The 23,608-nt window shown below is 44.5% G+C and overlaps 1 protein-coding gene across 3 annotated transcripts in view; it reads right to left on the reverse strand.

Moving 5' to 3' along the window:
• The window catches only part of Evi5 (ecotropic viral integration site 5), a 144,040-nt gene extending 135,639 nt beyond the window's left edge, over positions 1–8,401 (reverse strand). For 2 of the 3 annotated variants that reach the window (XM_070007662.1, XM_070007660.1), the window contains exon 1: positions 8,237–8,401. In XM_070007662.1, the coding sequence (XP_069863763.1) occupies positions 8,237–8,386 (150 nt within the window). In that variant the 5' untranslated portion in view covers positions 8,387–8,401. The remainder of the gene's footprint in view (positions 1–8,236) is intronic. The other variant, XM_070007663.1, reaches the window with a different exon arrangement.
• Positions 8,402–23,608: the final 15,207 nt, after the last annotated feature.

The raw sequence follows: 23,608 nt of genomic DNA on the forward strand, positions 1-23,608 counted from the left end.
CAATCTATAGGCGAATCCTCTTGATTTTCTTTATTTCTTTATTTATTTTTTTTTTTTTTTGTCGGTCGTGGGGCTTGAACTCTGGGCCTGGACGCTGTCCCTCAGCTCTTCAGCTCAAGGCGAGCGCTCTACCACTTGAGCTACAGCGCCACTTCCGGTTTTCTGGTGGTTTATTGGAGATAGGAGTCTCACAGTCTCTCCTGCCCGGGCTGGCTTTGAACCGTGATCCTCAGATCTCAGCCTCCTGAGTAGCTAGGATTACAGGCGTGAGCCACCGGCGCCCGGCTTTGATTTTCTTTATTTCTTATCTGCCAGCATTGGGTCTTGAACTCAGGGCCTTGGTGGCCTTAGCATTTCCACTCAAGGCGGGCACTATAGCATTTGAGCCATAGCTGTACTTCCAGCTTTTTGCTGCTTAATGGGAAAGAAGAGTTTCACAGAGTTTCCTGCTTGGGCTGGCTTTGAACTGTGATGTTCAGATCTCAACCACCTGAGTAGCTAGGATTCCAGGCATGAGTTGCCAGCACTCAGAGCAATCCTCTTGATTTTTATCTGCTAAAGTTTCCTAGACTCAGTCCTCTTGTATCTTCACCACCACTCTACTCAGAACTAGGTTCAGGAATTAGAAGCATGGATCAGGTGGTAGATCACCAGCCAGTGAGAAAAAGCATCAGGTACAGAGTTCAAGTCCTGGTCCTGGACAAAAAAAAAAAAAAAACTAGATTCACCTGGGAGGTGAGACGTAAGGACCTTAATCTTTTAAGTAATTTATTACGGCTGGAGGCATGGCTTAGGAATAAGAACCTGCAAGGAGTAAGGCTCTGAGATGAAAGGTCAGAAGAGGGGTGGTTAATTCATTTATCACTATGGTTGTGGGCTTGAATTTAGGGCCTGGGTGCTGTCCCTTGAGCTCTTCTGCTCAAGATTAGCACTCTACCACTTTGAGATATGATGCCACTTCCTGTTTGGGGGTAGTTAATTGGAGATAAGTCTCACAGACTTTCCTGACTGGGCTGGCTTTGAACTACAATCCCCAAATCTCAGCCTCCTGAGTAGCTGTGATCACAGACATGAGCCACCAGTGCCTGGCCCTCTAATCCATCTCTAAGTCTCTCCACTCACCAAGCAGTAACTTTCTAAAATTACTGAACAATGTTACCATGCCATTTTCCAACAACTTCTCATCTCAATACGTCTGTACTTTTCATAGGTTTCACTTTGCTTTTGTCTGTTTTGTTGGGGAGGGTGGTTGGGGGTTTTTTGTTTGTTTTTAGCTTCTCCTCTTAGTTTTAGAAGGGTTTTTGGAGGGAAGGAAGTGTGAGTGTGTGTGTGTGTGTGTGTGTGTGTGTGTGTGTGTGTGTGTGTGTGTGTGTGTGTGTGTGTGTGTGTGTGTGTGTGTGTGTATGTGTGAGAACTGGGATTTGAACTCAGGTTCTTGTGCCTTCTAGGTAATTGCTCTCTGTTTTGTGCCATGTCCCTAACCCTTCCCATTCTCTTAGATAAAGCTTTCTTTTTTTCTTGGCTGTGGGGCTTGAACTCTGGGCCTAGGCAATGTTCCTCAGCTCTTCAGCAAAAAGTGAGCACTCTACCACTTGAGCCACAGCTCCACTTTTGGTTTTCTGGTGGTTTATTGGAGATAAGAGTCTCAGACTTTCCTGCTCAGGTTGGCTTTGAATTGCAATCCTCAGATCTCAGCCTCTTGAGTACTGAGTAGCTAGGATTAGAGGCACCAGCCCTGGTGCCTGGCTTAGATAAAACTTTCTAGTGGGGCTGGGAAGGTGGCTCAGTGGTAGAGCGCTTGCCTTGCATGCCTGATGCTCTGGGTTCGATTCCTCAGCACCACAAGAAAAAAGAAAAAAGCCAGGCTGGGCGCTGGTGGCTCACGCCTGTAATCCTAGCTACTCAGGAGGCTGAGATCTGAGGATTGCGATTCAAAGCCAGCCCGGGCAGGAGAGACCTTGAGACTCCTATCTCCACTAAACCACCAGAAAACCAAAAGTGGAGCTGTGGCTCAAGTGGTAGAGCGCTCGCCTTGAGCTAAAGAGCTGAGGGACAGCACCCAGGCCCAGAGTTCAAGCCCCACGGCAGACCAAAAAAAAAAGACCAGAAGTGGTGCTGTGGCTCAAGTGGTAGAGTGCTAGCCTTGAGCTGAAGAGCTGAGGGACAGCGCCCAGGCCCAGAGTTCAGGCCCCAGGACCGGACCCCCCCAAAAAATAAATAAAACTTTCTAGGCAAATGCACATGGGTTAGGACTCTGTCCACTACTCCATCACTTTTCACTGCTCATACCACAGTCCATCCTGTTCCCTCTGTTCCAGCCACACTGGCTTGTTATCTTCCCTTCCTCTTTCCTGTTTACCAGCTTCCTCCATCCAGAGTTTGCTCAAACTTTGTTCTGTGCCTGGGGAGTTCTTCCAACCCTTATCTTCCTGACTTTAGCCTCAGTCTCTACCTCTGAGGAGTACCTTCTGCCTCCCTGGTGTCACTGCAGGAAACTGTAAATGTAGGGCTATTTTGTGAATTCTCATTTCTCCTACTAGACAGCCCCATAAGACCAGACATTTGGTTTTGTTTCAGTCACAGTTCTGTTTTCACATTTGTTCAATGAAAAAGAATTATGGGTATTAGAATTTATATCAGATTTGCCTAAAAGGTTTTCTGAGTCACAAATGTCACAATTTGACATTTGAAATCACTCTAGAAAAAAAATTTATTTTTATGCTGATTCTATATTGCATTAGTTGGTCTATCAAAAGACTTTTTGGAAGCTGGTCTACAGTAGCTCACACCTATAATCCTAGCTATTCATGAGGCTGAGATCTGAGAATTATGGTTTGAAGCCAACTGGAGCAGACAAACCTGAGAGACTCTTATCTCCAATTAACAGCAAAAAGCCAGAAATGGAGGTATACCTCAAGTGGTAGAGCACCAACCTTGAGTGAAAAAGCCACAAGAGTGTCAAGACCTAAACTAAAACCCAGGACTGGCACCAAAATAAATAGAGTCTTCAGATAACCTTTAAGATGGATAAAAAGAGTACCTAGGGGCTGGGAAGGTGGCTCAGTGGTAGAGCACTTGCCTTGCATGGTCAAGGCCCTGGTTCAATTCCTCAGCACCACATAAGAAATAAGCCGGAAGTGGTGCTGTGGCTCAAGTGGTAGAGTGCTAGCCTTGAGCTGAAGAGCTGAGGGACAGCTAACCTTAATACACTACTAAAACTGCAAGAAGTAAATATAAGAAAAAACACTTTGAGATATAGAAATAGCCAAAAGCTTTCTAAATAGAACTCCACTAGCTCAGGTGTTAATAGCAAGTGATTCCATGCATCAAATTAAAAAGTTTCAGTGATCAAGAGTGAAGAGACACTCTATAACATGTGAGGTCATTCCTCTGATAGGGATTAATATCTAGAATATGGAAAGCACTCAAAAATTAAACACCAAAAGAACAAATAACTCTATCAATGGCTAGGTGAACAGATAGTTCTCAAAAGAAGAAGTACAAATGGCTAGTAGATAGATATATAAAAATACTCAACATCCTTAGCATTCTGGGAACTAAAAATACACTGAGATTCCTTCTCACCCCAGTCAGAATAGCTATCATAGAAGCAGCAACAACAAATGCTGACACAGATGGAGTGGAACATTATACACTGTTAATAGGAATGTAAATTATTACAGCCACTATGGAAAACAGAATGGAGATGCTTCAAAAAAACTAAAATAGAAGTACCATATGATCTATCTATAGCACTCCTGGGCATATACCAAAGGAATCTAAGTCTGCACATAATAGAGACACTGCACACACATGTTTACTTCAGTACTGTTGACAGCCAAGTTATGGAATCAGCCTAGTAAACTCAACAACAGATGAAAGATAAATAATGGTATATATACACAATGGAGTATTATTCAGCCATATAGCCAAATTAAACTATGTCATTTGCAGGAAAATGGGTGAAACTGGAAATTATCATTTTAAGGCAGATTTACAAAGACAAATATCCATGTTTTCTCTTGTGTTTAGAACCTAGATCTAAAAACATATGAGCATGGAGCTGGGAAGGTGGTTCAGTGGTAGAGCTCTTGCCTTGCATGCATGAGGCCCTGGATTCGATTCCTCAGCACCACATAAGCAAAAAGAAAAAAGCCAGCCGGGCGCTGGTGGCTCACGCCTGTAATCCTAGCTACTCAGGAGGCTGAGATCTGAGGATCGTGGTTCAAAGCCAGCCCGGTCAGGAGAGACCGTGAGACTCCTATCTCCAATAAACCACCAGAAAACCGGAAGTGGCGCTGTAGCTCAAGTGGTAGAGCGCTCGCCTTGAGCTGAAGAGCTGAGGGACAGCGCCCAGGCCCAGAGTTCAAGCCCCACGGCCGACAAAAAAAAAAAAAAAAAGAAAAAAGCCAGAAGTGGCACTGTGGCTCAAGTGGTAGAGCGCTAGCCTTGAGCTGAAGAGCTGAGGGACAGTACCCAGGCCCAGAGTTCAGTCCCCACGACCAGACCCCCCCCCAAAAAAATAATAAAATAAAAACATACAAGCAAAGAGATGTGAGTATACAAAAGGGGCATAGGGCTGGGAAGGTGGCTCAGTGGTAGAGCGCTTGCCTTGCATGCATGAGGCCCTGGGTTTGATTCCTCAGCACCACATAAGAAAAAAAGCTGGAAGTGGCGCTGTGGCTCAAGTGGTAGAGCGATAGCCTTGAGCTGAAGAGCTGAGAGATAGTGCCCAGGCCCAGAGTTCAAGCCCCACGACCAGACCAAACCAAAAAAAAACAAAAACAAAAAACAAAAGGGGGCATATACTACTTAGAAGACAGTCATCAGGAGAGTGAAGGGGACCACAGACAATGTTGGAAATGTTACAATGAAACCCATTTTATAATTAAAAAAAAAAAAAAAAAAAAAAAAAAAGCCGGGTGCTGGTGGCTCACGCCTGTAATCCTAGCTACTCAGGAGGCTGAGATCTGAGGATTGCGGTTCAAAGCTAGCCCGGGCAGGAGAGACCGTAAGACTCCTATCTCCAATAAACCACCAGAAAACCGGAAGTGGCACTGTAGCTCAAGTGGTAGAGCGCTCGTCTTGAGCTGAAGAGCTGAGGGACAATGCCCAAGCCCAGAGTTCAAGCCCCACGACCGACAAAAAAAAAAAAAAGATATCAACCAGTGGTGCATGTCTACCATCCTAGTTCTTTGGAAGGCTAAGATCTGAAAGATGAAAGATCAAAGTTAGCCCAAGCAGAAAAGTGTGAGAGACTCCATCTCCAAAATAACCAACAAATTCAGGCAGCACCATGAAGGCTCACACAAGTAATTATACCCACTGAAAAAAAAATGAGATATGAGGATCATAGTTCAAAGCCAGCCCAGACGAATCCAAGAGACTCTTATACCCACTTGACAAGCAAAGAGCTGGAAGTGGAGGAATGTTTCAAGTAATAGAGTAGCAACCTTGAAGTGAAAAGGCGAAGAAAGAGTGTGAGATGGTGAGTTTAAGCCCCAATACTAACACACGCACACACACACACACTCACACACACACACACACACACACACACACACACACAAAGCTGGTACACATACAAACAAACAAAAGCTGGGTTAGAGGCATGCCTCAAGAGGAGAGCACCAGGAAAGCAAGCAAGTCAAGCAAGCAGGCAAACCAAACAAGTGTATAAGGCCCTGGGTTTAAACCCTAGCATTACATGTGTGTGTGTATACATACACACACAAAACAACCCACCAATAAAGTCTACTATTTACTAAATAAATAATACAGAGTTCTCAAAGTGCCACATATCCACTCCTGAATTAACTACAATAACTATGGGATGGACTCATAAAGTTAATAACACCAGGTGCTTCAAAAGATGAAGACTGGGGGCTGGGAAGGTGGCTCAGTGATAGAGTGCTTGCCTTGCATGCATGAGGCCCTGGGTTCGATTCCTCAGCACCACATAAACAGAAAAGGCCAGAAATGGCATTGTGGCTCCAGTGGTAGAGTATTAGCCTTGAGCCAAAAAACTCAGGGACAATGCCCAGGCCCTGAGTTCAAGCCCCAGGATTGGCAAAGAAAAAAAAAAAAAAGAAAAATTCTACAAAAGGCAAAAGGAATCATGATGAAAAGAATTCTATCAGGTATAGAACATTGTACTTGACTTGTACAATCCCTGTGTTTAATCCCCAGCAGTACACAAACACACACACATATATACACACAATTAGGAAAACATAGTTTGTCATTTAGCTTCTAAGTAGCTCCAAGATTTTGCATAATGACTAGCTATTCAATATATTTTGAATGAATGATGAAAAAGAAGACTTACTGATACAAATTATATTAATATGAAATATATATTTTTTTGGCCAAGCATCATTGCTTATGCCTGTAATCCTAGCTACTTAGGGGGCTGGTATCTGAAGATCAAGATTCAAAGCCAGCGTGGGCAGGAAAGTCCCTGAAACCCTTATCGCCAAATAACCTCCAAAATGCCATTAGTAGGCTAGTCTGGAGCACAAAAGCTTAGAAATAGCACTTAGGCCTCAAGTTCAAGCCCTAGGACCAACCCAAAAGAAAAAAAGAAAGAAATACATATTTTTTTCTTAGAGCTAATAACTTCTGTATTCATGCAAATTATAATACTATAATCGAAGTTTTCAAATTTATATTATTAAATGTATTACATGTATATCTTTAATATATGCCAACTTCATCCTCTATACCACATACCTGAGATGTATTATTCCAAATGAATAGCCTCGAGGAGGGAAGTTTGTATCATTAGCTCTGACTCTCCAGTCCTCTCCTGGGTTTACTCCATTCACCCTGAGCATAGCAATTTCTTTGGTGAGAGATTTTGCACTTCTACATCACACTGCAATAGCTAATTCTGATCGGAGAAAAAGCTAATTCTAGCACTCCTGAGTGCTGGAGCACCTGACTAAGTGAAATCTCACGGCGTGAATTCCATATCACCTTGGCTCCAGCTCCGGCCTCTCCACCAGTCACATGCCAGAACCTCATTTGAGAAAGAGAGGTGGTAGATGCAGTTTCTTTATTTGCAGTGAACTGGGTTAGCAATTCAAAGTTTTTGATGTTGTCATGGATTTAGGTCACTCTCTGGAGAGGGGAATCTCTATAAGCCTAGCATGGGTTAAATCATAGATACCATGCCCTTAACTGCCAAAAATGTTGAAGGTACCTGAGCTCTATTTTTTTTCTCACAAAGGAGGAAGTGAGCCAAATACTGGTGGTTCATGCCTATAATCCCAGCTACTCAGGAGGTCGAGATTTAGGGATCAAGGTAAGAAACCAGCTCAAGCAGGAAAGTCCCTGAGACTCTTATCTACAAATAACCCAGCAAAAAGACACAACAGAGCTAGTAGCTCACGCCTATAATCCTAGCTACTCAGGAGGCTAAGGTTTGAGGATCACGGTTCAAAGCCAGTGTGTGTGTGAAATTCTGTGAGACTCTTATCTCCAATAAACCACCAGAAAACGAGAAGAGGCGCTTTGGCTCAAGTGATAGAGCACTAGCCTTGCGCTGAAGAGCTGAGGGACAGTGCCCAGGCCCAGAGTTCAAGTCCCATGAACGACCAAAGAAACACACACACACACACACACACACACACACACACACACACACACACACACACACACACACAGAACTGGAGCTGTGACACATGTGGCATAGTACTAACTTTGAGCAAAAAAAAGAAGCTGAGACAGTGCTTTCAAGCCCCAGTACCAGCATTGAAAAATAGATAAAATTAATTAATTACAAAAATAAAATCACTGAACAGTCACACACATTGCCACCAATTAGAATTTGTAAACAATTACCATAGCAACCAGTCATTTGCTTAGCTCATAGCTCCTTTATGTGAGAAATCTGAAGCCCATGCAGACCTCTTCTGTGCATATATCTTTTAAAATATTAAAAATAAAAGCTAGGCAGCAGCCAGTTATTAGGGGGAGAGAAACAGTGTTGCATTACAGGTCAATTACAGAAGTGCCTCGGCTTGCAGGTGCAGAATTAAACCTAAGGCCTAACTTCTTGTTCCCCTCACCTGAATGGCCACAACAGAGATAACATTCTTTAACCTGTGCACAAGCTGTTCCCATGTTTTTTAAAGATTAAGCAAAGCGTGCAAAGCCCAGTTCAATGATAAAATATGCAACTGCATTTTTTTTGAGTTCTAATATAAAACCAAAGCTTATTTCAGACGTTTACCTGCTTCCTATCAGGGTTTCTACAGGCAGCCGTCATTTTGGTGGCACCCATGATGAACGGAGAGGCGGCTACACTGGGGATTTGAATTGAATTTCCAGCTGACTCATAGGGAGTGTTTACAACTGCAGCATTCCGACTGGATCCACCCATTGAACAGCCTTTCTTTCCAACCTTCCCTTCATTATGCAGTAACTTAGGGGAAGCTGGGAATGTGGAGGACTGGCAAGATTGAAACCGGAGCTTTCTGCTGTCTTCTGAGTACTAATTGATTTTGCTTTTCTTTCCTCTTTCCTTCCCTCCCCTTTCCTCCCTCGGACCCTCCCTCCTTCTCTCCCTCTCTCTCTTTCCCACGACTTGATTTGACTCAGAATGATCTCAAAACTGTCACTGTGAATGGAATGCTGATTCTAAGGCACTGGCTAGAAAGTTCTATAACTAAATAGTTCCCGTTGGGGAATTTGGTTATAGACAAAAGAATGATTAATTTGGCATAACTTTTAAAAAATATTTTTATATTTAGCCAGGTGCCGGTGGTTCACTCCTATAATCCTAGCTACTAATGAGGTTGAGATCTGAGGATTGTGGTTTGAAGCCAGCCCAGATAGAAAAGTCCCCATGAGACTCTTATCTCCAATAAACTACTCATAAACTGGAAGTGATGCTCAAAAAGAAAAATTACTGTTATTATTAAGGTGATGTACAGAGGGATTACAGTTAAGTCAGGTAAAGAGTATGTTTTGTGTGTGTGTGTGTGTGTGTGTGTGTGTTGTTTTTGCCAGTCCTGGGCTTGAACTCAGAGCCTGGGCTTCTTTTGCTCAAGGTTAGCACTCTACTGCTTGAGCCACAGCACCACTTCTGGCTTTTTCTGTGTATGTGGTACTGAGGAATTGAACCCAGGGCTTCATGTTAGGCAAGCACTCTACCACTAAGCCATATTCCTAGCCCAAGAGTATATTTCTTTTTGGACAAATTCACCCCTTGCTCTCTATATTTTTTGAACTTTTCCCTTCCTTCCCTCCCACCCTACTCTGCTTGGTTGTGGGATTTGAATTCAGGGCCTGGATGCTGTTCCTGAAGTTTTTTGCTGAAGACTAGTGCTCTACCTCTTTGAGCCATGGCTTCACTTCCCATTTTCTGGTGTTTAATTGGAGATAAGAGTCTCACTGACTTTCCTAACTTGGCTGGCTTTGAACCATCATCCTCAAATCTCAGCCTCCTGAGTTGCTAGGATTACAGGCATGAGCCAGCAGCATTGGCTCTCTTTCTTTCTAAGGCTCTCAAATTCTATAAGATAATATCTTCTATTAATAGACATAGCAGCTGTTACTTGAGTTCTATTTTGTTGGTGGTGGTGGTCGTGGTCATGAGGCTTGAACTCTGGGCCTGGGCACTGTCCCTGAGCTCTTCAGCTCAAGGATGGCACTCTACCTCTTGAGCCACAGTGCCATTTCTGGTTTTCTGGTGGTTTGTTGGAGATAAGAGTTTCTCAGACTTTCCTGCCCAGGCTGGCTTTGAACCTCGATCCTCAGATCTCAGCCTCCTGAGTAGCCAGGATTATAGACGTGAGCCACCAGCACCCTGCTACTTGAGTACTATTAACTGAGAATTTACTACAATATGGAGGCCAGCAATATAACTTGTGAGAGGTAGCTAGAGAGACAGCTACTTGGTTCTCTTGAAAGACATCTGATGCGTTTTGGTTTTAAAGAATCACATCTGCCGGGTGCTGGTGACCAAAAAAAAAAAAAAAAAAAAAAAAGAATCACATCTGTGAGGATGACTGATAGTTTTGCAGTGCCCACCTTGGTCTGGGCAGTGTGCAAGCATCTACCTTGTTCTTCACTCAAGCCCCATTATGAGTCGTAAGCAGGCCACAGAGAATGTTTCATCCATTCATTCATCCATCCATTCACTAAGAAAAGGAGAATGTTCCACCATAGTAGTTCAGCATTTTAGTTCCTATAATGTCAGCAATCATTTCACAGGTTTTACATGAGGACACCATCATTAGCCCTATATAAAAGCTAGGGAAGCCCCTTACCACTAACTCATGCCTGTAATCCTAACTACTCAGGCGGTTGAGATCTGAGGATCACTGTTCAAAGCCAGCTAGGCTAACCAGAGGTGACCAGGCTGCTTACTTAAACAAATAGGTCAGCAGGCCTTTATTGCTTTCTTGGGAGAACTAAAGTTTGGTAACTATTGGTTAGTCATGGACACATTTTCCAAAGCTGTTCTGTGCACAGGAGGCCTGGCCTTGAGCCTCATAGGCAGGCGGTGGTCACGTCACTTGGAAACCATGTCAGAAGCCACTGAATTACCTACTGCTGACGCCAACATCTCACAAACATCCTGACCTTGTCCTAAGACTGAAGGACTTCGGCACTTGAGCTTCAAGATGATCACAGGGCAATGTAGAGAAACACGTGTCCCCTATAATGGGCAATAGGGCAAGTTAACCTTGAACTAAAATCTAGGACCAAAAATAAGCAATGATCAACATGTCTGCCTGCAGAGCTGAGCAGAATGTGAGCTGAGGTTGAGACAGATAGAGAGCATAATGCTAAGCTTTTATATCTCATTTGAATCCCTCAGGTATCTGCGGGCTCTGGTAAAGAGTCTAGATGTTTAGTAGAAGTGGTTTGTTTTGTTTTGTTTTGTTTTTTGGTTGGTCCTGGGGCTTGAACTTAGGGCCTAGGTATTATCTTTGAGCTCTTTAGCTCAAGGGTATCGCTCTACCACTTTGAGCCACAGTTCTACTTCCAGTCTTCTGATGTTTAATAGGAGTCTCATGGACTTTCCTGCCTGGTGTGGCTTTGAACAGTGATCCTCAGATCTCAGCCTCCTGAACAGCTAAACTTACAGAACTTTCAGGCATGAGCAACCAGTACCCAGCTAAAATTGACTCTGTGTGTGTGTGTGTGTGTGTGTGTGTGTGTGTGTGTGTGTTGCTCCTAGTACCCAACTAAAATTGACTCTGTGTGTGTGTGTGTGTGTGTGTGTGTGTGTGTGTGTGTGTGTGTGTGTGTGTGTTGCTCCTAGGACTTGAAGTTAGGGCCAGGACGCCAACCCTGAGATTTTTTTTGTTCAAGGCTAGTGCTCTACCACTTGAGCCACAGCTCCACTTCTGGCTTTTTGGTACTTAATTGGAGATAAGAGTTTCACAGAGCTGGGCACTGGTGGCTCACGCCTGTAATCCTAGCTACTCAGGAGGCTGAGATATGAGGATCGCGGTTCAAAGCCAGCCCGGGCAGGAGAGACTGTGAGACTCCTACCTCCAATAAACCACCAGAAAACTGGAAGTGGCACTGTAGCTCAAGTGGTAGAGCGCTCGCTTTGAGTGAAGAGTTGAGGGACAGCGCCCAGGCCCAGAGTTCAAGCACCATGGCTGACAAAAAAAAAAAAAAAAAAAGAGTTTCACAGACTTTGGTGCCTGGGCTGGCTTGGAACCATGATCCTCAGATCTGTTTCCTGAGTAGCTAGGCTAACAGGTGAGAGCCATTGGCAGCTAGCTAGGTTGGTTCTTTTTGTTGGTGTTGGTCATGGGGCTTTAACTCTGGGCCTTGACCGCCCCTCTCGTCAGCTCAAGGCTAGTGGTCTACCACTTGAACCACAGCGCCACTTCCAGTTTGCTGGTGGTTAATTGGAGATAAGAGTCTCATGGACTTTCCTGCCCAGGCTGGCTTTGAACTACGATCATCAGATCTCAGCTTCCTGAGTAGCTAAGAATACAGGCATTGAGCCACTGGTACCCGGCTCTAGCTAGGATTTTTTTCGGGGGGGGGGGGTGTCTGGTCGTGGGGCCTGAACTCTGGGCCTGGGCACTGTCCCTCAGCTCTTCAGCTCAAGGCTAGTGCTCTACCACTTGAGCCACAGTGCCACTTCCAGCTTTTTTTCTTTTTGTTTATGTGGTTCTGAGGAATCGAACTCAGGGCCTCAGGCATACAAGGCAAGCACTCTACCACGGAGCTACCTTCCCAGCCCCTAGGATTTTTGTTTTGTTTTGTTTTGTTTTTTTTTTGGTCGGTCGTGGGGCTTGAACTCTGGATGCTGTCCCCAGCTCTTCAGCTCAAGGCTAGCATTCTACCACTTGAGCCACAGCGCCACTTCCAGTTTTCTGGTGATTTATTGGAGGTAAGAGTCTCACGGAGTTTCCTGCACCGGTTGACTTTGAACCTCAATCCTCAGATCTCAGCCTCCTGAGTAGCTAGGGTTACAGGTGTGAGCCACAGGCACCTGGCTTTTTTTTTTTTTTTTTTTTTACTAACAGTTTTCCTTTGTTTTTGTTTCTCATTGTGGAACCACCTTGAGTCCTACTAGTTTGAGCCTGGTTTAGTCCAAAGGAGATCCTAATCTTTAAACATTCCAGTTCTGTGGCCTAATCCAGTGTTTGTGACAAAGATTTTCAGAGAAGGCAACAATGGAGGTAAAAGAAAATACACATCCATGGAAGTGGCGCTGTGGCTCAAGTGGTAGAGCACTAGCCTTGAGCTGAAGGGCTGAGGGACAGCGCCCAGGCCCAGAGTTCAGGCCCCAGGACTGGAACCAAAAAAATAAAAATAAAAAAAAGACAGAAAGAGAGAAAGAGAGAAAGAAGGAAAGAAGAAAGAGAAATAAAGAGAGAAAGAAAAGAAAGAAAAGAAAAGAAAGAAAGAAAGACTGGAAGTTGCTAGGGTCTGGAGGAAGGGGAGTGAGGAGTTCCTTTAATAGGTACTGAATTTCTGGTTGAGGTAATGAAAGGGTTTTGGAACTAGGAAATGATGATAATAGATATGCAAGATTATATACCTAAAAATTCAAGTTATACATAATTTCTACCATAAATAAGAAAAAAAATGGTGGGGATGTAGCTAAGTGATAGAGGACTTGCCTGGCCTATATGTAAAGCCCTGAGTTTGATACCCAACATGAAAGAAATGACAGAGACAGAGAGAGTCACAGAAAAGGAAAGAACCAGGGCTGGGAATATGGCTTAGTAATAAAGTGATAGCCTGAATCAAAAGCAGCTCAGGGACAGTGCCCAGGCCCTGAGGTCAAGCCCAAGACTGGAAAAAAGAAAGAAAAAAAAAAAAGAACCAGAAAGAAGAAGGAAGAGGGCTGGGAAAGTGGCTTAGTGGTAGAGCGCTTGCCTTGCATGCCTGAGGCCCTGGGTTCTATTCCTCAGCACCACATAAGCAAAAAAGAAAAAAGCCGGAAGTGGCGCTGTGGCTCAAGGGGTAGAGCGCTAGGCTTGAGCTGAAGAGCTGAGGGACAGTGCCCAGGCCCAGAGTTCAAGCCCCATGACCGGACCCAAAAAAAAAAAAAAAGAAGAAGAAGAAGGAAGAAAGAGAAGGTGGGAGGAAGAGCAAGAGATAAAGAGATAGAAAGGAAGGAAAGAGAAGGAACACTTGCTGAGAATTTATATCACTTTAGAAAAGAAACAAATGGAAAAGCAATTTTTTTTCTGCTGGTCCTGGAGCTTGAACTCAGGTCCTAGGCACTGTCCTTGAGCCTCAAACTAAATTTTTTTTCAGTCAGTTGTGGGGCTTGAACTCTGGGCCTGGGCACTGTCCCTGAGCTCTTAAGGGCAAGGTTAGCACTCTACCACGTGGGCCACAGCCATCTTTTTTTTTCTGTATGTGGTCCTGAGGAATCAAACCCAAGGCTTCATGCATGCTTTACTCTACTACTAAGCCACATTCTCAGCATCAACCCTTCTTTATTGGGGGGGCCAGTTGTGGAGCTTGAACCCTCGGCCTCATTGCTATCCCTCAGCTCTTCAGCTCAAGGCTGGTGCTCTACCACTTGAGCCACAATACCACTTCTGGTTTTCTGGTGGTTAATTGGAGATAGGAGTCTCGCAGACTTTCCTGCTTGGGCTGGCTTTGAACCATGATCCTCAGAGCTCAGCATCCTGAGTAGCTAGGATTACAGGCTTGAACCACCAGTTCCTGGCTTGGAAAAGGAATCTTAATTTGACTTAAGTGAAATAAATTGAACACATTGTAGTATATATAGTATAATATACTATATATACTATATATAATATACTATAGATAGATAGATATACACTATAAATACATAGCATATGTAGTACATGATCTGGTGTATGGAGAACAATGAACTGGCAAGGAATGTGATGGAAATTTGTTACAATCTGAAATAGGTTTGTCAGGGAATATTGCACAAAGATGATAGTGGAGCTCTGGCTGTATCTAAAAAGAGTAGTCCAAGAAGAGAGAGTGGGTACAAGGCTTTGAAGTATAAACATGCCTGCTATATTCAAGGAAAATCAAGGAGACAAGTATGTGGTTAGAAAGGAACATGATAAAAAAAATGTTACCAGAGGTCAGCGAGAAAACAGAATCATATTACACAGAGGGCTCTACAGACTTTTTAAAAAATGACTTTGGCTTTTCTTCTAAATGGGATGGATAAGCACAGTGACAAGATTGGACTCCTTTTAAAATTAAAAGCATCAACCCTCTGCTGGGCAAGAAGTTGACTCTAAGTGGCAAGGATAGAAATTAGGGGCCAGCTGCAAGCTATTGTGAGATGATAGTCCCTCGGCCTAGTATGGGCAATGCAGTGAGAATGGATCAGATTCCCATAGATCATCAGACAACTTGATTTGCCTTCAGATTGGCTGAAAAGGGAGGTCAAAGGTGAGTCTGAGGTCTGTGGCCTAAGCAGCTGGAAGGATGGAATTGCTGTTCCTAAGACAGGAAGACTGAACAGGTGCAGGAGCAAGCTGAAAGATACAGGAAACTACAGTGGGGTTTCTGTCACCAGGGATCAGGAGACCTGCCTGATATTTGGATGGTCAAGAAATTTTCACAAAGTGATATTAGAGGCAGATCTTGGTGGACAAGAATCCCATTCTCCAAAGGTGCAATGCCTATGTGCATTTGATCATATAAAAGAATATGAATTTATTGTTTTTTTAATTTATTTTTTATTTTTTGATGGTTGTGGAGCTTGAACTCTGGGCCTGGGCGCTGTCCCTGAGCTCTGCCAATATAAAAGAATATGTATTGAGCCGGGCACCAGTGGCTCACACCTGTAATCAAAGCTACTCAGGAGGCTGAGATCTGAGGATCGTGGTTCAAAGCCAGCCCGGGCAGGAAACTCGGTGAGACTCTTACCTCCAATAAACCACTAGAAAACTGGAAGTGGTGCTGTGGCTCAAGCAGTAGAGTGCTGGCCTTGAGCTGAAGAGTACAGGAACAGCGCCTAAGCCTCTCAGAGTTCAAGCACCACGACCAACCCCCCCAAAAAAAAAAAAAAGAATATGTATTGAAATGAACTTCAGCAAATGTAAACGAGTTTTTTTTTTCTTTGTTGCTTTATTTTCTTTTTCTTTTTTTTCTTTTCTTTTTTTCTTTTTTGTCAGTCATGGGGCTTGAACTTTGGGCTCCGGTGCTGTCCTTGAACTCTTTGGCTCAAGTTAAGTTCTCTACCCATTGAGCTACAGTACCACTTCTGGTTTTCTGGTGGTTTATTGGAGATAAGAGTTTCATGGAGGGCTGGGGAAAGAGACTCATGGACTTTCCTACCTGGGCTGGCTTTAAACTGTGATCTTCAGATCTCAGCCTCCTGAGTAGCAAGGATTACAAGTGTGAGACACTGGAGCATGGCAAAATTCAGATTTTTTTAAAAATTGGAGATAAAAGCTTCAGACTTTCCTGCCTAGGCTGGTTTCAAAACTTGATCCTCAGATCTTGGCCTCCAATTAAACCAATAAAAAAGGTTGGGAGTGCCAGGGGCCAGTGGCTCATGCCTGTAATCCTAGCTGCTCAAGAGGCTGAGAGCTGAACATTGTGATTCAAAGCCAGCCCCAGCAGGAAAGTCTGTGAGACTCTTATCTCCAATAAACCAACAAAAAACCAGAAGTGGCACTGTGGCTGAAGTGATAGAGAGCTCGCCTTTAGCTGAAGAACTGAGGGACAGTGCCCAGGTCCAAGCTCAAGCCCCACGACAAACAAAAAAAAATTGGGAGTGGAGCTGTGGTTCAAGTGATGGAGCACTAGTCTTGAGAAAGAAAAAAAAAAAAGCTCAGGAACAGTGCCCAGGGCCTGAGTTCAAGTCTCAGGACCGATCCAAAAAAATTGTGTTCTAGGAAGCTAGGTTAATTTTGTTCTTCTAGTAGATGAAAACTATTCAAAATTGGGTGGTTTTTTTTTTGTTTTGTTTTTTTTAAACAAAGTGCCTTTGTAGAAATGTTACTTCACTAAGGATAGATGTCACTTCTTAGTGAAGTGACCAGGGAAAAGTACAGAAAACAAACTAAGGGCAAACATCCTGTTTAGGCAGTTAAACCACACCTGCCTGGGACCATACTCCCCAGAACCTGTTATCCCAATGTAAACACAGTCCCCTTGATTGTATGAGACTCAACACCTGGCAGAGTTCAAAGACTCTCCTCAAAAACAGAAAGGTGAGCCTGGTGCTGGCACAGGTGTCTCATGCCTATAATCCTAGCTACTCAGGAGGCCAAGATCTGAGGATTGCAGTTCAAAGCCCACCAGGGAAAGGAAAGTTCATGAGACTCCTATCTCAAATTAACCATGAGAAAACAGGAAGGGGTGCTGTGGCTCAAAGTGATAGAGCTCAACCCTTGGCAAAAGAGCTCAAAGACAGCACCCAGAGCCCCAGTTCAAGCCCCATGATCAAAAAGGAAAAATAAATATAGTGAGACTCCCACCAAGAGAAACAGAAAGGGGGCTAGAAGGGGGGGGGTGAGAAAGAAAAAAGAAAACAGCTGTGGCACCCACATAAGGTATTTCATATTTCTTTTTTCTTTCTTTTTTTTTTTGGGGGGGGTCTGGTCATGGGGCCTGAACTCTGGGCCTGGGCGCTGTCCCTCAGCTCTTCAGCTCAAGGCTAGCGCTCTACCACTTGAGCCATAGTGCCACTTCTGGCTTTTTTCTTTTTGCTTATATGGTGTTGAGGAATCGAACCCAGGGCCTCTGGCATGCAAGGCAAGTGCTCTACCACTGAGCCACCTTCCCAGCCCGGTATTTCATATTTCTTAACTAAACTCCAAAATATACATGAATATAACCCCTATAAAATCCTTGATACTCAATGCTGAGATCTGAGGATCACAGTTGAAAGCCAGCCCAGGTAGGAAAGTCCATGAGTCTCTTATCTCCAATTAACCACCAGAAAACTGGAAGTGGTGCTGTGGCTCAAGTGGTAGACAGCTGACCTTGAGCTGAAAGCTCAGGGACAGCGCCCAGGCCCAGATTTCAAGCCCCATAACTGACAGAAACAAAACAAAAACAAAATCCTTGAAGCTGCCTGCTGTAAGTGACTCACGCCTGTAAACCTAGCTACTCAAAAGGCTGAGATCTGAAGATCACAGTTCAAAGCCAGCCTGGGCAGAAAAGTCCACACTTCTTTTTTGTTGTTGTTGTTGGTCATAGGGCTTGAACTCTATGCCTAGGCGCTGTCCCTGAGCATTTCAGCTCAAGGTTAGTGCTCTACCACTTGAGCCACAGTGCCACTTCCAGCTTTTTCTGCTTATGTGGTGCTGAGGAAACAAACCCAGGGCCTTATGCATGCAAGGCAAGCACTCTACCACTGAGCCACCTTCCCAGCCCCTCCATGAGACTCTTATTTCCGATAAACTACTCAGAAAAAGCCGGAAGTGGCGCCGTTGCTCAAGTGGTAGAGAGCTAGCCTTGAGGTGAAGAGCTGAGGAACAGTGCCCAGGCCCAGAGTTCAGGCCCCATGACCAGCAAAAAAACAACAAAAAAAACAAAAACACAAAACAAAACATAAAAACTCCTGAAGCCCTGTATTTCTTTCCCATTTTCAGGAACCTAGTACTTCAAATTGTGAAGTCACTGACTGACTCCTAGAGACTCTGTCACTAATCACTTTCTCTTTCAAGGCCTGGCCTCGGCTCTCCCACCGCCTTCTCTCTTCCTCTCCTCCTTTCCACACTATTCCCCTTCCTGCTATTGCTGCCTCTCCACTACTGAACGTAAAGTAGAATCTTGGCAAGTTTCTCCCAGGTTTTCACCTGCATTCTTTTTCCCTCCCAGTTTTTCAGCCAGAAGGCAGTGGCTGCACCTTTCTTCTGAGACCCTTGTATGAAGAGGGGTAGACCATCCACAGGTCCATTTCCCTTTTCCTTCTGCTACTAGGAACAGCTTCATCTTTGTGCAGCTCTCTGGCCAACACTCCACCTGCTGGTAGATAGTGGTTCTGCAGGCAAAACAAAGCATATGAAAACTTTTGTTGTTGTAGTACACGAAAGATTATTAGACTTTGCCAGAGAACCACGCAGACATCCAGGTACAGAGAACAAAGAAAGGTTTATTGCCAGGAAAGGGGGCCGGCAAGACTCCTTCTCACAAGGGAGAAGTGAGAAGAAACACCGGCTATTGTCTTTTTTTTTTTTTTTTGGGTCCCGTCGTGGGGCCTGAACTCTGGGCCTGGGCGCTGTCCCTCAGCTCTTCAGCTCAAGGCTAGCGCTCTACCACTTGAGCCACAGCGCCACTTCCGGCTTTTTTCTTATGTGGTGCTGAGGAATCGAACCCAGGGCCTCAGGCATGCAAGGCAAGCGCTCTACCACTGAGCCAACTTCCCAGCCCCGAAACACCGGCTATTGTGACCAATATAACCTAGGAGGCTTAGGAGGGGCTAGAAGGGGTTAGGAGGCAGAGACCCTGGTGTGGATATGTCGGCCAGGGGCTTCATGGAGGACTAGGATTTATGGCTGCTGTCTAAATAGTAGATAAGGGTCCTGCAGCTGCCCAGACCTGAAGGGGCTCTTGTTGCCTTATATGGTGGTAGCCGCCCCAGAGGAGTGCCATCCCAAGGTAAAGGGGGGTTGGAAGTTGATTACTTACTGCCTTTACTAGATGGGCCTAGTGTTACCTAGGAAGGGAGCATGCTAAGCTGTGGAGAAGAGAAGGAGTGGACTAAGCTATGAGAAGGGAGTTCCTTTTGCTAACAATACACAAACTTTAAAAAAATATTGCAAAAGGTATGATCAGGGGCTTACAGTTACATAGGTAAGGTAAGGATTACATTTCTTTTTAAATTTTTTGTTGGTCATGGGTCTTGAACTCAGGGCCTGGGCACTGTCCCTCAGCTCTTCAGTTCAAGGCTAGCGCTCTACCATTTCAGCCACAGCACTACTTTTGGTTTTCTGGTGGTTAACTGGAGATAACAGTCTGGCAGATGTTCCTGCCCAGGCTGGCTTGGAACTGTGACCCTCAGATTTCAGCCTCCTGAGTAGCTAGGATTACAGGTGTGAGCCACTGGCGCCCGTCTTAAAACAAAACATCACTGCTAACAAAGAAGGTGAATGAGAATAAATATGGCCAAGGTAGCTTATATTCATGTAAGACAATAGAACGATGATACCTGTTGAAACTGTTTTAAGAATGGGGAGTAAATGAGGGAAAATGACAGAGGGGGTGAGGTTAATCAGAATGTATTTCTTGGGCTGGGATGTAGCTCAGTGGCAAAGCGCTTGCCTAGCAAGTGCAACGTCCTGGGTCCGATCCCCAGTACCAAAAAAGAAAAGACAAAAAAAATACAGTTAAAAAAAAAGGGGGGGCTGGGAAGGTGGCTCAGTGGTAGAGCGCTTGCCTTGCATGCCTGAGGCCCTGGGTTCGATTCCTTAGCACCACATAAGCAAAAAGAAAAAAGCCGGAAGTGGCGCTGTGGCTCAAGTGGTAGAGCACTAGCCTTGAGCTGAAGAGCTGAGGGACAGCGCCCAGGCCCAGAGTTCAGGCCCCACGACCGGACCCAAAAAAAAGAAAAATAGCTCAATAAGGGATGTGGATATAGCTCAGGGGCAGGGTGCTTTCCTAGCATCCCCCACAGTACCATAGTTTTGAGTTTGAATATAGTATGACTATGCCTAAAAATGAGAGCTAGATGTGGTGGCTCACACATGTAATCCTAGCTATTCAGGAAGCTAATATCTGAGGATTGTGGTCCAAAGCTAGTCCTGGAAGGAAAGTCCAAAGGTCTCTTGTTTATTTTCTTTTGTTGGTCTTAGGGCTTGAACTCAGAACATGGGAGCTGTCCTTGAGCTTTTCTGCTCAAGGCTAGCACTCTACTACTCTGAGGCACAGCTCCACTTCCGGTTTTCTGGTGGTTTATTGGACATAAACCAGCACCTGGCTTAGGAATCTCTTTAGCACCAAAAAAGCTGGAAGTGGAGCTGTAGCTCAAGTGGTAAAGCATTAGCATTTAGCACAAAATCTAAATTCAAGACCCAGAAGCATAATATGCACATGCAAATTAGAATATAAACAATAATCCAAGGAAAATCAGTTGCTTTGAATGTGTGTGTACTAGGGATTTAACTCAGGACTTGTGCTCTGTCCCTTAGCATTTTTGCTCAAGGCTCAAGCTCTACTTTTTGAGTCCGAGTTCTACTACTGGCTCTTTGGTGATTAATTAGAGATAAGAGTTTCACAGACTTTCTTCCTCAGACTGGCTTCGAACCAAGATCCTCAGATCTCAGCCTCCTGGGTAGTTAGAATTACAGCTGTGAGTCACTAGGACCTGGCCTGCCTGCCCTAATTCTTCTTCTTCTTTCTTCTTTTTGCCAATCCTGGGGCTTGAACTCAGGGCTGGATACTAAGTTTCTTTTGCTCAAGGTAGTACTATACCACTTGAGCACCACTTCCAGATTTTCTGTTTTTGTGGTACTGAGGAATTGAACCCAGGGCTTCATGTGTGCTAGGCAAACACTCTACCATTAAGCCTCATTTCTTTCCACCTTCCTTTCTTTCTTTTTCTTTCTCTTTCTTTCCTTCCTTTTTTTCTTCCTTTCTTTTTGGTTGGTGCTGGTTCTGAGGCTTGATCAGGACCTGAGTACTGTCCTTGAGCATATTTGCTCAAGGCTAAAGCTCTACCACTTGAGCCACAGCTCCACCTCTGGCTTTTTTTTTGGTAGTTAATTGAAGATAAGAGTCTCAGGTCTTTCCTGTCTGGGCTGGCTTCAAACCACAATCCTCAGATCTCAACCTCCTGAGTAGCTAGGATCACAGGTGTGAGCCACTGGTGCCTAGATGGACTTTTCTTTCCTCTCCTTTCTTTCTTCTTTTCTTTTCTTTCTCTCTTTCTTTTTCTTTTTTTTTCTTTTTTTGGTCCAGTTGTGGAGCCTGAACTCTGGGCCTGAGCACTGTCCCTCAGCTCTTCAGCTCAAGGCTAGTGCCCTACCACTTGAGCCACAGCGCCACTTCCAGCTTTTTTCTTATGTGGTGCTGAGGAATTGAACCCAGGGCCACAGGCATGCAAGGCAAGCGCTCTACCCCTGAGCCATCTTCCCAGCCCCTCTCTTTCTTTTTCTGGACTCTTAAAAAAAGGAATATATCAAGGGTGACTAAGTGTTATTTGATCTATACCAAATATATTTCCTGTATTTGTTCTGTCTCCTCCATCAGAGCTCCTGGAGTGTGTATACCACATGCTCAGGTGATGGCCTTCATATCCATTCTAAATGCCATTCAGATGTTTCCTTTAAACACTGACTCCCCAAGATGCTGAGCTTGAGCAAAGCCAGAATGACTCACAGAGACCTGCACTCTGCGGTTGTCTACAGCAGATGTAATTACACCTTTGTGTTTGCAATGTTTCCACGAAGAAGCTGTCGTTGTTCTTGTGCTGTGCTAAATATTTATTGCCAAAGAACCTGAGGGGCTTCCATCTCTGAGAAGGAAGGCAAATATTATTAGTGTCATTTAACAAGTTTATCCTCAAGGACTTAGGAGTTTATCTTAAATCATATTCGTGTGTGTGTGTGTGTGTGTGTGTGTGTGTGTGTGTGTGTGTGTGTGTGTGTGTGTGTGTGTGTGTGTGTGTGTGTGTGTGTGTGTGTGTGTGTGTGTGTGTGTGTGTGTAGGTCCTAGGCTTGAATTCAGGACCTGGGCTCTGCCCTTGAGGTTTTGTGCTCCAGGCTAGTGCACTATCACTTGAGTCACAGCTTTACTTCAGGCTTTTTGAGGGTTCGTTAAAGATAAGAGTCTGATGGTCTTTCCTTCCCGAGCTGACTTGGAACCATGATCCTCAGATCTCAGTCTCCTAAGTAAGTAGCTAGGAGTACAGGCATGACCACCTCTTGGTGACTCTTATCTGCAATTAACCAGCCAAGAGCAGGTAGTGAAAATCTGACTCACCAGCTAGCTCCCCAGCTATGAGGCGAAAACTCCAACTGAAAGCTCCAGATTTGAGGTTCAAGCTCTACCTAGGACTAGGCACAGAGCAGGTACGAAGGTGCCATGCGGGGGTGCTATGATTGTTTGGATCAAACCATGGCTCCATCCCAGGTTTGAGGCGAGGCATGGTCTGGACCAACTATTTCCGGAGGTAGAGACCTAGAGAAGGCAAAGGCGGAGGGCTCCGGGGGCTAAAATCATTTAACTGAAAAGGTTTTTCCTGTGTAGAAAACTAGGAAGCACCTTTATTTTTATTTATTTATTTTTTCATTTGGCAAGGCAGGCTTTTATTTTATTTTGTTTTATAATTTTATTTTTTATTTTTTTATTTTTTTTATTTTTTTTGTCCGGTCGTGGGGCCTGAACTCTGGGCCTGGGCGCTGTCCCTCAGCTCTTCAGCTCAAGGCTAGCGCTCTACCACTTGAGCCATAGCGCCACTTCCGGCTTTTTTCTTTTTGCTTATGTGGTGCTGAGGAATCGAACCCAGGGCCTCAGGCATGCAAGGCAAGCGCTCTACCACTGAGCCACCTTCCCAGCCCCTATAATTTTATTTTTTTGCACCAGTCCTGGACCTTCAACTCAGGGCCTGAGCACTGTCCCTGAGTTTTGTTTTTGTTTTTTGTCAGTCATGGGTCTTGAACTCTGGGTCTGTGTGCTGTCCCTGAGCTCTTCAGCTCAAGGCGAGCACTCTACCAGTTGAGTCACAGCACCACTTCCAGTTTTCTGGTGGTCTATTGGAGATAGGAGTCTCATGGCCTTTCCTGCCCGATCTGGCTTTGAACCGTGATCCTCAGATCTCAGTCTTCTGAGTAGCTAGGATTACAGGCGTGAGCCACCGGTACCCAGCATTCCCTGAGCTTCTTTTGCTCAAAGCTAGCATTCTACCACTTGAGCCACAGAGCTACTTCTGGCTTTTTCTACTTATGTGGCACTGAGGAATTAAACCTAGGCTTCATGCATGCTAGGCAAGCACTCTACCCCTAAACTACCTTCCCAGTCCAGGTTTTTATTTTTGACTTTATCACTAAATACTCTTTAGCAAGTTACAAAGCTTAGGAAGCACCTTTATACTAATAATAAATTTTAAAAAGTCAGTAAAAGTTTAAAACAAAGAAAAAGTAATGTTTGCTATGATAAAGCATCCTAGGAAAGAAAAGAAACAGCGAAAGCCCGTGTCTACCTGGCCTGCTTCTCTGCACAT

This window comes from Dipodomys merriami, unplaced genomic scaffold, assembly GCF_024711535.1.
Source record: "Dipodomys merriami isolate MVZ:Mamm:240054 unplaced genomic scaffold, mDipMer1.0.p SCAF_7, whole genome shotgun sequence".
NCBI classification, from domain to species: domain Eukaryota; kingdom Metazoa; phylum Chordata; class Mammalia; order Rodentia; family Heteromyidae; genus Dipodomys; species Dipodomys merriami.